This window comes from Polyodon spathula, chromosome 6 (assembly GCF_017654505.1).
Source record: "Polyodon spathula isolate WHYD16114869_AA chromosome 6, ASM1765450v1, whole genome shotgun sequence".
Lineage (NCBI taxonomy): Eukaryota > Metazoa > Chordata > Actinopteri > Acipenseriformes > Polyodontidae > Polyodon > Polyodon spathula.
The window spans coordinates 19552218-19565736 of record NC_054539.1 but is presented as its reverse complement, the minus strand read 5'-3'; the positions used below and the strand labels follow the sequence as shown (position 1 = coordinate 19565736).

General features: G+C 35.7%; 1 protein-coding gene across 3 annotated transcripts; it reads left to right on the top strand.

Annotated features, from left to right (window-relative positions):
* The first annotated feature begins 2814 nt into the window (after window positions 1-2814).
* Window positions 2815-9987, top strand: hmgn3 (high mobility group nucleosomal binding domain 3). Of its 3 annotated transcripts, none has more exons than XM_041252436.1 (7): window positions 2815-2961; window positions 4443-4493; window positions 5375-5404; window positions 6222-6275; window positions 8487-8597; window positions 8759-8861; window positions 9411-9987. In XM_041252436.1, exons 1-7 carry the CDS (start codon window positions 2947-2949, stop codon window positions 9422-9424), a joined length of 378 nt encoding a protein of 125 aa, XP_041108370.1. In that variant the 5' UTR covers window positions 2815-2946; the 3' UTR covers window positions 9425-9987. The 3 variants fall into 3 exon arrangements, with proteins under 3 accessions (XP_041108370.1, XP_041108372.1, XP_041108371.1); XM_041252437.1 differs by lacking the exon at window positions 2815-2961 and adding an exon at window positions 3583-3672; XM_041252438.1 differs by lacking the exon at window positions 8759-8861 and having other exon boundaries at window positions 2818-2961.
* Window positions 9988-13519: the final 3532 nt, after the last annotated feature.

The window sequence follows — 13519 nt, the reverse complement described above, 5'->3', positions numbered from 1 at the left end:
GACCAACCACACAAAGAAAATGAAACTATAAACTTTGGGAGGCCTCACTTACCTTCCTCTCAGTGTGATAGCTTTACGTTCAAGCATTAAAGGTCTCGAGAGAAGTAAATCATGAAGAATGTGCTCTTTAACAGTGTTAAAAGCATACAGTCTACAGTGAAACATTCATGTTGTGATTACACGGGCACATCAGAGAAAAACACATTTTTATATTTTCCTTTGCGTAATACGTACTAGATCTGAAGCACACTTACTCGCTAATATCTTTCGATCCTTTGCTGAATTTTAGATGAGATGATGTAAGGTAACGTAAAACATGAACCTGAAATACCTTTAACAGCATTAAAGCAAAAAGTTTGTAAATAAATAACCAGCATTTGTGAAATCATATAACCCACTTATTTTCCAAGGTTTCAAGATCCTCCCAGTTGTTTGCAATGTTTGGTTACAGAAGATGTGTGAATTGCCAATCTTTATTGATCCCTTGAGAGACACATGTTGTACACTGGATGTTTGCAAATATGCCTACAGAGACCAATCCAATTAAGCTAATGCAAACATGATTAAGTATTACTGAATATTATTTAATGAGATTCTTACAAAACAATAAACTGAATAAAACTGATTTCCAACACAAGTCTGACAGCAACATAATATGCTTATAAACTCTATCCAGCATAACTATTCATAAACAACACTCTACAAATAAACAAATAGTAAAAATATTTAACATAGAATATAAGCTAAAAGGTGATTTTCACTAGGGGTTTCATACAGACAGGCAGTCTATCATAATGACTGGAACAGTGTCATTTAAATACACTCACTCTAATGTCAGCTGGGATTTCCTTCAGTGGTGATTTATTGATTCGCTTATTAACAAAATCCAGTGAAACGGTACTCGAAACAATCAGGTTTATAAATTCTAGAGCCACAGTATTCATATTCACCACTATATCGATCATTAAAATGGAACCAGAACTAGTGTCTTGTAGCTGTATTATTTATCTGCCTGATTATCTTTTCTCTTTACTAGGGTATGCTTTAAATATAATATGCAACTCTTTTACCTTCTTATAGCGATTGATTGGTGTTGTTAAATTGCTGTGGACTGCATTCAGTACTGGCTCAGCGAAGCCTGGACTTGAATATATACAGTAGGTCCTCACAAATGGACACTTTAGAATTGCTACCCTTCTAATACTGTAGCAAGGGACATGTCACTCTTCATTCGCTGGTGTAAATCAAGTAGCTTGATAACTGGTTTTATTGCTGAGTGAAGAGCAGGTTGACTGGAAGGGTTGTTTCTTGTTAATAACAGCTGCTGTCTGGCCTCTCCACAGTAGGTGTCACTACACTATATTTTAATTCCCTTTTCTGGTATTCTTTGGTCTTAATATTTTTCTAATTCTCTGCTGTTTTACAGGAATAACATTAGAAAAAAAAAAAGAACACCAAGAACAGCCCTGACTACTTGTAAAAATAACCCACTTTTTAAAAAAATAGAAGAAATTGCTGTGTCAGTGTCAGACATATTTGGAGAGATTACAGACATAAGGTCTATCTTAAAATAGTACAAGCATAAAATGTGATACCAAAACAATGTTAAAGCTTAGGATATGTGAAGACTAATATCAGGGTTGCAAAACTGGTGAAAACTGTTTTGAAAGTTTAGCACCAGAGAACCTTACTCATGTTAAATTATGAAACACACCCTAATCAAACCCCTTTCCCTGCTCTTCCATTAGTTTTTAGTGTTTTGTGTTACAGGAATGCAAAAATAAATAAATAAATAAATAAATAATTAAACATGCCTACAGATGCCAGAATGGAATGTTATCTGAATGTATTTTAAGGTCTTTACAACACTACAGTAGTTTGCTGGCATTATGCATTAAACTCTCTGATACCAGCAAACTATTGCACACAAAATCCCCAGGGTATACAGCAAACAGAAGAAGCTAGGTCAAAACACCTGAAACAGGACATATGGGAAACCACCTCAAACCATGAAGCGGTTGCTTAGGAATACATTCAAAATCAGTCCTCAGGGAAGGGTGCAAGCCTGGTGTTGAGGGAAATGGTAGTCTTCTCTGTACCAAAAGGCGATACTGGTTGAAATAAAGACACAAAACTTTGAGCAATCTGATTTACAGATCAATAAATTAAAAACAACGAAATAGAGAAGAGCCATAAAAAGGAACACAGTTAGTTTGTTTCTCATGGTGGGAGGATTTAAAATTTTAAACAAACAGCAGATTTAAATATCACCAGAATTGAAGAATACAATCCCAACACAGCTAACCTTGCTTCTTACACACGGAAATAGATCAAATGTAACAAGCAACAATTGTTTTGTGGAATAAGCTGCTTTTAGATATTTTCAAAAATTACATTTCATGCACTATTTCCATTCATTGTTACTGCTATTCTAAAATGTCTAACAAACATAACGACATATATACACCCGCAAGACATTTTCCCAACATGGTGTTTTTAAATGAAGAAAATGTCCCTCTCACACTACGGTTACAGCTGCTACTAGAATTAGTCACCACATTCTTAACCACAGACAAATGCGTCACAAATCCTTGCGCTATAGTTATTCTTATCTTAACCAATAGAATATTTGAAAATGTGAATCTCCCGGCCAATCATCGCAACGTAGAGGACCAGTAATCAACTCAGAACCAATGGACCAGGCCAAGTGATTAACATATGCGATAAGGTAACCCAATCTGTTTGTACTACATGCATTCTATTTTGTGTTACTGGCCAATGGGTGACAAGGGGCAGAGTGGGAGGACTGCATATTATTAACATGTTATGGTTGGACGCGTTTAGGTATTGATCCTGTATTTCTGTTAGTTAGAAACTTGTGCGTCGGGCGATCTTTGCAGAGCGTCTTGTATCTACTGAACAGTTTTTATTTTACAACGCCATAACATGCCGAAGAGGAGTGTAAGTAATGCGTGTGTGTTTATTAAATTTAACAACACTAGTGCTTTAGTTAGAAAAAGATATATTGAGCTGTAACTAGTTTAATATGCCTAACAGGTGAATTGATATTAAACTTTTATTTTTTAAATGGCCACTTGGCTTTCGCTCCATGGATGTTGGTAGTAACTGGTTGTTGTACTCGCTGTCATAATTATTTTTTTTTTTTTTTCGAATTGTTAAGCGGCTGCGAGTTTACTTATGTGCTCCGTGAATGTCATTTTGCACGGAGCCACGCCGGTGTGCAATGTTTGAGCATGCAAGCTCAGTCGGTGTGTATTAGTGCACAATTACTCTGTTGTCCTTTTAGTTCGTAGGCGGATTTGTTGTTTTTTCATCGGTTGATGTAGTGTGTGTGTGTGTGTGTGTGTGTGTGTGTGTGTGTGTGTGTGTGTGTGTGTGTGTGTATGTATGTATGTATATACATAGTTATATTATATACATATATATATATATGCCATATTTAAACCTACAGCCTCCTCCTCCCCTCCTGTTACAAACCCGTATGTAACTAACTCTCGTGTCAGTCAATCAGAAGACAGAAACCCAGGGCTGGTCGCAGTGGGGGTAGGGATTTAGAGAGCCAGTCAAGCCCAAGGGCGCATGGAGAAGAGTCGGCAGACACAAAACTAAGCGTTCTGGAATCAACCTGAGAGGGTTCGATCGTAACGCATGGTAATGTTAGACGCGTTGTTTTGCAGAACAAGACAACAGGGACTGTTAGTCGAGCCCCGTAAAATCAGGAAATCCCCTAAGCTACTTTAGCACTAATTAGTTGGTGATGAGAGGCACACATGGGTGGAAGATATAGACAGGTGTTTGCATGACGGTTGAGATAATTATTGGTTGTTTAGGGACTTGCAGAGACTAGGGGGTGAACTATGCATCAAACAACTGCTCCAGAGTCGCTTATAATAGGACCTCGGTTCTCATCTGTGGACAGCACAAGAAGGTTAAGCGACTTGCTCAGGGTCACACAGTGAGTGGCTGGGTTTGAATTGGAGACCTCCTGGTATCAAGCCCATTTTTTTTTAATCACTGGACCACCAAGCCTTCTAAGCAAGGGAACTGTGCACTGCTGTAGATGTGTAGTTAAATAATAAATAAAAGGATAACTTTTTTAAATGTATTTTTTGGACAGTAAGGCCTTACACCCACCTCTTTCTATTCTTCAGTTTGAACCATTGCTGGTTTTACTGTGACTTTAATAACACACCTGAGCATGTTGTCTATACACTGGGGATAATAGAGCACATATTAAAACCTGGAATAGGAGAAACTGCTATGCAATAGGAGGCTTATTTCCATCCCTGCAAAGTGAAGAGAAGACTCAGAGCAGGAGGGTTTTACCTAAAGTCCATATTTCTTTCAATAATTTGAATACATCCATCCAGTGGATAAATACAGAGATATTTAAATATGATGCTTTACTTTTTTCTTCACAGTCTGAGGAAGCTGCTGATAGCAAAGACTCGAAAAAACTAATAGCGCCAGCGGTAAGTAAAGTAAAGAATGACTTGTATGTTCTGGAACCCAAACCTTTATGCCAAAGACATTCTCATTCTGCCACCTGAAACCCTGATGTGCAGCACCTGTGACATCCTTTGTTATCTGACATAGCACTCCATTTGAAATGTTAAAATAATGGTGTTAAATATGTTTTATCTACAGAAAATAAATAGAATAAATTCACGATAGCTTCATTGTAACCAAATTTGTCGGTGTTTCCGCAAGGAAAAACTGCTGCCCATCACAGTGACTGATCACCTAAGTGCTTTACCAGTCACAACTCAAAACATTGTAATTCGTGTGACGCTTGTCCATTCTCGAAGCGATACACATACGCGTAGTTATGGAGAATAAATAGGCCTACAGTTGAATGTAAAAAAAAATAAATAAAAAAAAAATAAAAATAATAATCTATTGTGGGATTAAAAACAAAAGTCAGAGCGTACGCTCGCAGAAACATACTTTTTATTGCTAGTGCTGCTAAAAATACAAAAGCAGTATAATCAATTTTTTCATATTGACACAGCAAACCCTATACATACCAATACCACACATTCAATTATTATGTAACCATTTTATTCCATTGTTTCGCATTTAGTTACCAAACGCTGTTTGCATGCTGCAGTAAGCACTGTTGGTATTATTTTGAGATATGCGCATGCAATTGGCTGTGTGCTGGTTTGCTTTGAACTTCCTGGCAGTGTTGTGAATTGTCCTTTTGAAAGATGCATGTAGCAGTTTCCTGGAAGCTCCAAGTACAGACCTCTCCTAAATTACTCTGCCAATTGAGTATTATTGAGATGCCGTAGCTGTAATGACTGGCTGATGGTCTTTTTATTCCTAATTGGCATTGTCTTTTGATTTTTAGGCAACACGAAGATCTTCAAGAATCTTAGCAGTAAGTGGCAGAATTGTCTTAATTCCTTACAGTAATTTAGGGTTTATGGTATTTGTATAGGAAGCTGTGTGGTTCAGTCGTTAAAGAAAAGGGCTTGTAACCAAGAGGTGCAAATCCCAGCTCGCTCACTGTGTGACCCTGAGCAGGTCACTTAACCTCCTTGTGCTCCGTCTTTCGGGTGAGATGTTGTAAGTGACTGTGCAGCTGATGCATAGCTCACACACCCTAGTCTCTGTAATTTGCCTTGGATAAAGGCTTCTGCTAAATAAATAATTTGTAAGGATGATTGTAGTAATAATTATGCTGTAGGTCTACTGCAATAGACTAGATACAGTAGTCTACAGGAAATGCCTCCGCAACTCTGCATTGGTTGTAAGATGATCTGCAGAGAAACAGTGGCATTCTGCTAAAACACAGACTAGTCTTGCCTATTTAATGTCTATTATTTTTCAACTAAACTAGAAGGTTGTATTCTATGAAAAGGTAAGATCTGTACTAATTTCCTGCAGTTATTATTGTGCATCCTGATAGATACATAACTCTCAATTAGTAATAATACATCTATATCTTGTGTTTTTTTTTTTTTTTTTAAATCCTGAATATTGGAATTTCCCCGCACTTACATTTGATTTTTTCTTAAATCTAGCCTATATTTGCTTATTTTTACATGGAAACAATGACATGCATTTTCTTTTCTTTTTTTTTTTTTTTTTTTTTTTTTTTTTTTTTTTAAATGATAACATCTGAGGCTTAAAGTAATTCATGTATTTACTTATTTGTTTATTTATTTATTTATCATTTATTTTTAAATCAACAGCAAGGACCACCACAACCTAAACAAGAGCCTAACCGTACGAAGCCAGCTTCTAAGGTAAGATTAAAAATAAATAAAGGAATGCATTTGCAACCCTGACATAATCATAAGGCATCAAGGCCTTGTTAAATTTGCTAATTTACTAGACCTCTTTACATGTCTGTAGTGTAATAAGTAATGAAGTACAAAATGTTGTTTACTTAACATAAGATACCAAGCTTTGAAAATATCCGTGTGTGTGTGTGTGTGTATATATATGTATGTATGTATGTATGTATGTATATATATATATATGTTTTATTGCAGACAAAGGACACAGTCTGACGTCCTAGGAGTAATATGAAGGGTGTCTTTGTGCTAAAAAGTTTAGGAATCTGTGAGCTGAGGTGTACGGTGCAGTTCTTTTTTTTGCATGCAAGAGTCAAAGCTGATTCTGGTTACCAGTACCAGTCCAGCACTGAATGGTGGAGAGTGTTTTAAGTCAGAAAGAAAGTGTGCTGAGGGTTTTCAAAATAAGCTGCTGACCGGCGTGATCCACCATCTAAAACAGTATTTGCGCCAACTACTTTTATTAAAAAAAAAAATTACAATTATTTTCGGGTGTTGTACCCAAAAAACAAATGTATTCCTTTTTTATTATGATGGGTTTATGTCATGTATAGATGCCGTCTCTTTTAAGAAGAAAAGTATGTTGGGATATCAGCTGATCCCTTGTCAGCTGATGTCAGAAGACAAATGGGAGAGGAAGATCTGAGGAAGAGAGTTTGGAGAGACAGCACGCCAAACTTTCAAAATAAATAGGGGTCAGACTCTAATACTTGGTACCAATAGACACCAACATTTCTTATAAAAAGTTATTTTATTGAGGTTTATTTAAAATAAAATTGGGTATGTTATACACATAAAAACATAAATGCATTAATATTGCTTGAAGTATATTTAAAAATCTTGACAAACTGTGCACATGTCATGAACTGGTGTTTGTGACATGTAACTTGGATTAATGTGTATTGTTACACAGTATTGATTTATTTTGTTCAGAAGCAGCTTCAGCTGCTTGGTCTCTATACAGTATAAATCTTGCCCTGTTTTTTCATTCTGTTCATGTTCAAATAGCCTAAGCCTTAATTCCATCTGTGTGTTGCATGAATCTAATTTATAAATAGTATCATCTATGTTTTTAACTATCTTCAGTTATGAGACTGAAGCAAAATAAATCCGTTATTAAATAGATGGGTTGCCTTGGATAAAGGCATCAACTAAATAAATATGTTGTCATTACCCATTATAGTATGCAATATGAGAGTAATGTGCAACTAAATTGAGGAATAGCGATAATAAATCAAATAGAAAGGATAATCTCTGATAGACAATATTTAAACTATTGTTGATTTATATATGGATGGTTACTACATTCTTCCATAGTTCAGCTATCTGTGCACTCAACCTCTTTAGAATACAGACTGCTTACGATCCAGTTTTATAGCTTCCAAAGGTAATTTTTAGTGACGTGGTCCTGAGGTTTTGCACACTACTCTGTATAACATGTGATTTAAAGCAGTAGGGAGTATATTTAAATGAAAGAGGATATTTTGTATCGGTATTAAAAATTTTTTTTTTCTTAGCAAATCATTTATTTTTGTTTGGTTTATTTTAGCCAGTCTTGTACTGCAGGGGACTTAATGATCCTAAAGTAAATTGTTGTTCTTGTCTTGTGAGCAGTGCTAAAACAAAACTGCTTTGTTGCAGTAATGGAGTACTTTTGTCAGACACTACAAGCAGACCACTACTACTCTAGTTTAAACCATGCAGAAATGTGCCAGAATGCACCACCTTTATCCCTTTTTTCAATATTTTCCAGTGGGAGTGTGGACACCTCCCTCCCTCAATGCACCTCCATGTCATTGGTTCCCCCTACCTTGTAAGTGCCACATACTTCAGAACGAATTGAAAACCCTGAGTGTGCTGGTGTTTGACTGTAGTAATTTCCATTGTCCCTCGTCGAGTGCTAAACTTGTAGATGAATACTCAAGCTTACTTATTGGGGGGGGGGGGGGGGGTATACATATGCCTGGCAGTGGGCATATAGTGGAGGTGTATGTAAACTCATTTGTTACATACAGTGGTACCAAAAATTATTCAGTTAGCCTAAAATAAACCTTTTGCTTCCCTTGTTTTTAGCTGTAATTAGCCATGGTTTAAGGGAGGGATACGTGGCTTTGTATAACGTTAGCTTGCAGCTTCACTTATTATACATTTCTTTTGCAGAAGCAAGCCGGGGAAAAGGCACCAGCAAAAGGCAAGAAAGGAGCTAAAAAAGACGACCAGCCGGCAGAAGGCCCTGTGCCTGCTGAAAATGGGGAAACCAAGAATGAAGAGGTACCACTTGCCTTTAGACCTCTCTACTGCCTGTGCATGCCTGCTTAGATGTTGTTGATCACATTTTCTACTTCATGCTGGCTGATTATTGCCTTTTCTCAGTTACCTTGCATGTGTATAATCCTTTTTTTTTTCTTTTTTTTACCCCCATAATATTTCAGATCTGTATTTCTCGCTCCTCAGTTAGTGTGTCTGCATCTAGAAGTACTCCTCCCAGCTTGCTGTCAGTAAAAGGGCAAGCTGAAACAGTGAAAGTAAATAAGGGTATGCTAGCCTATTCTGTGTGCAGTGTATAGACTCCACTTGAGGTGTTTAGATTAAATCAGTATTATGATGCTGCCATAACCTTATCTATAGCTGGGGCACCTGGTTTAATGAAAGGAAGTGGCCAGTTCTAATATGTTTGCTTGCTTGATTTGGGGGTAGTATATCTGAAAATCATACATTTGTTAAAAGACTAAATAGTCTATATAAAACAGTTTAAAAGGGCTTTCCAGTGCTGTTCAAACAGAACAGTCTTTTATTAACCAGATTATGCCATCTAATTTTAAAGAGCATTACAGCTGCTGTGTGGGATATCAGAAATGTTTTTAATTTCAATATTCAATGAAATGTATTGATTGGAATAGGTAAACTTGCAAGTATACACATTTTGTGTTAATGTGTACTTTATTTAAAATGAATTGCAGAAAGTACTGTGTACGACACCAGTAGGCAATAGACTTTGCTTTGCAGTGGTGTAGTGGGCTTATTGGCTCTCATTTTGGATAACTCCACTTTTTTTATTCCTCTACCTCTTTTTTTTTTTTTTAGGCACAAAAAACTGACTCTGCGGGTGACAAGAATGAATGAAGAATCTGACATCATGAATTTTTAGTTGATATTTTTATGTACCTCTTGTACAACAGGAAAAGTATTTTTTATCAAGTATTTTGTAAATGCTATTTTTTTTTTTTTTTTAAATACCTGTGGTAGTGGAATTTTACCAGTATACATTAAGATTTATGCTAATAACAAGTCTTGTTCACTAGGATGCATTTTTACCAATACTCCCTTGTTCATGACAATGGTGTGTTATCTTTATCAATTGAAATTTAATTATGAGAATTGTGTGATTTGGATGAGCATTCCATGCACTTGCATTTCCCTGTGTTCAGTTTAGATGACTTTAGAGCTTGTAGTGACTTCTGTTTGTGTTTTGGTAGAATTTCTTTTTTATTAGATTTTTTTTTTTTTAAGGCAGATATTAAATAGCAATAATCAGGGGTGCTTTGTACTAAAAGTTTAAGAGGTGTGTTTTTTTTTTTTAAATGCAGATCTATGATCACGCAATCACTACTTGGGATTAATTCCATGGAACTATTTTAAAATAAAAAAGCAACTTGTCCAATTTGGTGTGTGAATGTCTTGTGCAATTCCTCGAGTGTGACAGATGGGTGAAAGCAACAGACACTTCAGGTTAGCACAATGGTAGTCTTTTGTACATTTTAGTTTAATTAGGATCATGAGACTGAATTAATTGTGAGGTGCCTCATACCCGTTCGCCCCCAAGTCCTGACCATTCTGTTACATATGTAAGCTATTTTGAAGTCTTTTCTTTTGGAATTTTGCTTGGAATTTGTCAGGAGATCAAAGCTTCCTGTAAATGGAGCAGATTGTGGGTTTATTTAACTTGCAGTAGCTTGGTTGTCTTAATCAGATTTAATTAAATGATAGATAGATCTTAATTCTACAGCTTGATGCTGTATTATAGCTGTTTGTATCTGGTGTGCTGTGTGTTTTCAATTTCTTTTTTTGGGAAATTTAATTTCAGAGGCAAATTTAAGAATGAAGAAAGCATACAAATTACAGGTTGAGTGCTGATTTAAACAGGAGGAATGGAGAGAGGGAGCAAGTTAAACATACTTAACAACCTTCAAACCAACAGATCATTTTATATCTTGTGTGTTATGTATAAAACCATTCCCACTTTTGTCATATAATACTTACACATCTGTTTTGGTAACCCCCAACTAAACAGTTACTTTAGTGTGTTGTTTTTTTAATTTTTTTATTTTTTTTTTATTTGGTAAAACAAGACTATTTTTTAACAACTTTGACATCAGCAAATTATAATTACATATGTAATTATAATGTTTAGTTTCATCTTCGCAATAAACATACAGCCTGCAGTTCATTCCTAACTCTCAACGTTTTCTACATAGTTTCCATGTAAAACAGTCTATACAAACACAAACTCCATTGTGCTGCTGTACTGTTAGTGAAAGATCAGTTGTACAAACTATTCAAAGAGCAACTCCTTTACTACTAAGTATGTTAGTAACATGCTCCCTGCCCATGACTAAATATAAACTACAGATTTCAGTACAAAATGCTGGGCGCCTCCATTTATACTATACCCAGATTCGACTATTCTCAATCATATATAGTTAAATAGTTTTGTGATTTAAAAAGAAAAAATCCAGGAATTTTGCAGCATATCATATCTTCACTGAACCTGGAATTTTCAGCTCCTTAACAAACACCACCCAAAGACAATTGATGAGCTACTGCGAGTTCTGTATGAAGACTGGATGTGTGCTTGCGTTGGTTGAAAGTTATTTCCATATTCCAACAGAAAATAAAACAACTGGTTCTGACGTGTCTTTTTGACTGGTACAAGACAATTACATCAGTCTGCAGTCCCAGATAGGACAAGAGCTGCAGTGCAAGGAAACAACTGAAAAGGACATTATCCCTTGGCATACAGTGTTGACTGAATGAAGGCTAGACAAACCTTTAATAAACTTTTTTTTTTTTTTAAAAGAGAACAGGGGTGCCAAGTTTAAAGGTGTACACACTTTAGTTTACCTCTAAACATTTATACTAAATCGAGATATCGGTCACTAAATTCACTCAGTGGTGTTAATTTGTTGTATCTTGGACAGTTTATTTAGTACATTCTGTATTGCTTACTATAAAGCATAGTTTTAGTAACGTACAGTTTAATAACATTTCTGAAAGATAGTTTTCTTTTTCAGTGTGGATTTTGCTTCACAGTTCTGTCAAATTCTGTGGGTAGCTTCTTCATAAGAAAAGATACAAGAAGACCATGTGCTATGAAAAAGAAAAAATCTTGAACTACACAGATTTTTAATAGCCTAACACCCACATGCTATAATCATTTTTTTTTTTGCATATGCAAAAGATTGCTTGTGCTTTTTAAAAGAATATCAAACCTACACATGGACAACATAGTGTGGATGTTAAACACTGCTTGTGTTTGCCCTTGGAGTTTAAAAATAGGCCGATTACCAAGAGCATGCTTAAGTATGGAAGAAGAGAAACTGAAATATCTAAAAAAGTTTAAAAAAAACAAAAAAACATTTTTTGCATTGAGATTGCTCTCTTTTAAAGGGGTGTCACTAATTTTTTTGAAGCATAATCAAATATCCTAATCAGTATAAAAAACTGAAATATGTTAATCTAAAACCATGGGCTGGATTCTCAAAGCAATTTACTCCAAACTGTCAGGGCAATTTTGATCAGAAAAGAAAAAAAAAAAACTATTTACATTTCTAAAATAAATAATAAACAGTTTTAGACTACTCCCAAGCCCCTTAATTAAATGCCTGACTTGTTTATTTGTGGTCTGGTAACTGTATTGGGTGTGTTGTTGCTTTCTGAATCAAATAGGCTAGTGATGATTTAGAATAAATTGCTCTGAGGATCTGGCCCCATGTGTCTTAAGAATAGTTGAGGCTAAAGCTGGTAAAAGCTGGCAACGACAAATGTTGTTTTTGAGAATCTGAAACATTAAATACAGCTCCTACCCCCCCCCCCCCCCCCAAACACACACACACACACACAAATAGACACCAATCCTTTTTTTTCGCATCCCATCAGTGTTGTCCCCATCACATCGCAGACAGTGCGAATGGTTAGTTCAAACCTACGTTTTTTTAATTAATTTTTTATCGTGGCGTGTTGTACTACACATTTGCTTGTCGCTTTGTGTCTGCAGTGAAAAGACCTTAAAGGCTGTGGTTACATGATTGTTCAATTATGATTTAACCTGATGTACACATTCTTTACTAAAAGGTATGTATATATCAGCTGTGACAGAGCAGATGCCGTGAGAAATGGGTGTTTTATGGTTGCTTTTACATAGCCACCTGTTTAATTGTTTGCTTGTGTTTAATTGTTTTATTGAACAGTGTGGAATGTGGTCAGTTGGAAATTAAATTGTCAATGGCCCATGGCCACACCCTGTATTAGCAAGTCAATATGCTTGGAGTATGTCTGTGTGAGGTCTAAAGCCCAGGGGCCACTAATCTACATATTGCTCGAAAAATGTAGAGAGATAGACTTTGTGTTGTAGAAAGTGATGTGCAAGCTACAAGTCTCAGGCAACTTTGTTAACTGTATCAAAGGACTGTTGATTTTGTAGAAGCAACATTACATCATAGAATAAATCAGCCAATGAAAGTGAAAAGTCATGTGACTAGCTTTTTCGCTGGCAAAAAAACCTAAAGAAAAATGGTGGAGAAAATTAACGCAAAATGAATGTGGGATATTATGAGAGGCTCTACTTACCGATTTTTTATAGGGTGATTTTTTTTTGGTGTTTTATTCTTTTCTTTTATAGATGGTATAGACAAGTAAATAAGTGTTAGTCGGTCCATTCCTAATAGTTCATGACCAGTTTGTCAGTTAATGCCACAAGATGTAGTGGAGAGGCATTGAAGTCAACAAAATTATTAATATTATATTCCTTGAAACAAAAACGATTTACTATTATGAACCGTTTTAAACATAATGTTGTGTTGGCATTATCGTCTAATATTAGAAATGACAACAACAAAAAGATGTGTTAACATGAGATGTTAACAATATGTTAATGAAATGTTAACCGTGTGTAAACTATGTTAATTGTGTGTTAA

What these genes read in the sequence shown, in the direction of transcription:
- hmgn3 (XM_041252436.1), top strand. An exon ending in AAAAACTAATAGCGCCAGCG is followed by an intron (nt 4,494 to 5,374) that starts GTAAGTAAAGTA and finishes TTTGATTTTTAG; the next exon opens with GCAACACGAAGATCTTCAAG. An exon ending in GATCTTCAAGAATCTTAGCA is followed by an intron (nt 5,405 to 6,221) that starts GTAAGTGGCAGA and finishes TTAAATCAACAG; the next exon opens with CAAGGACCACCACAACCTAA.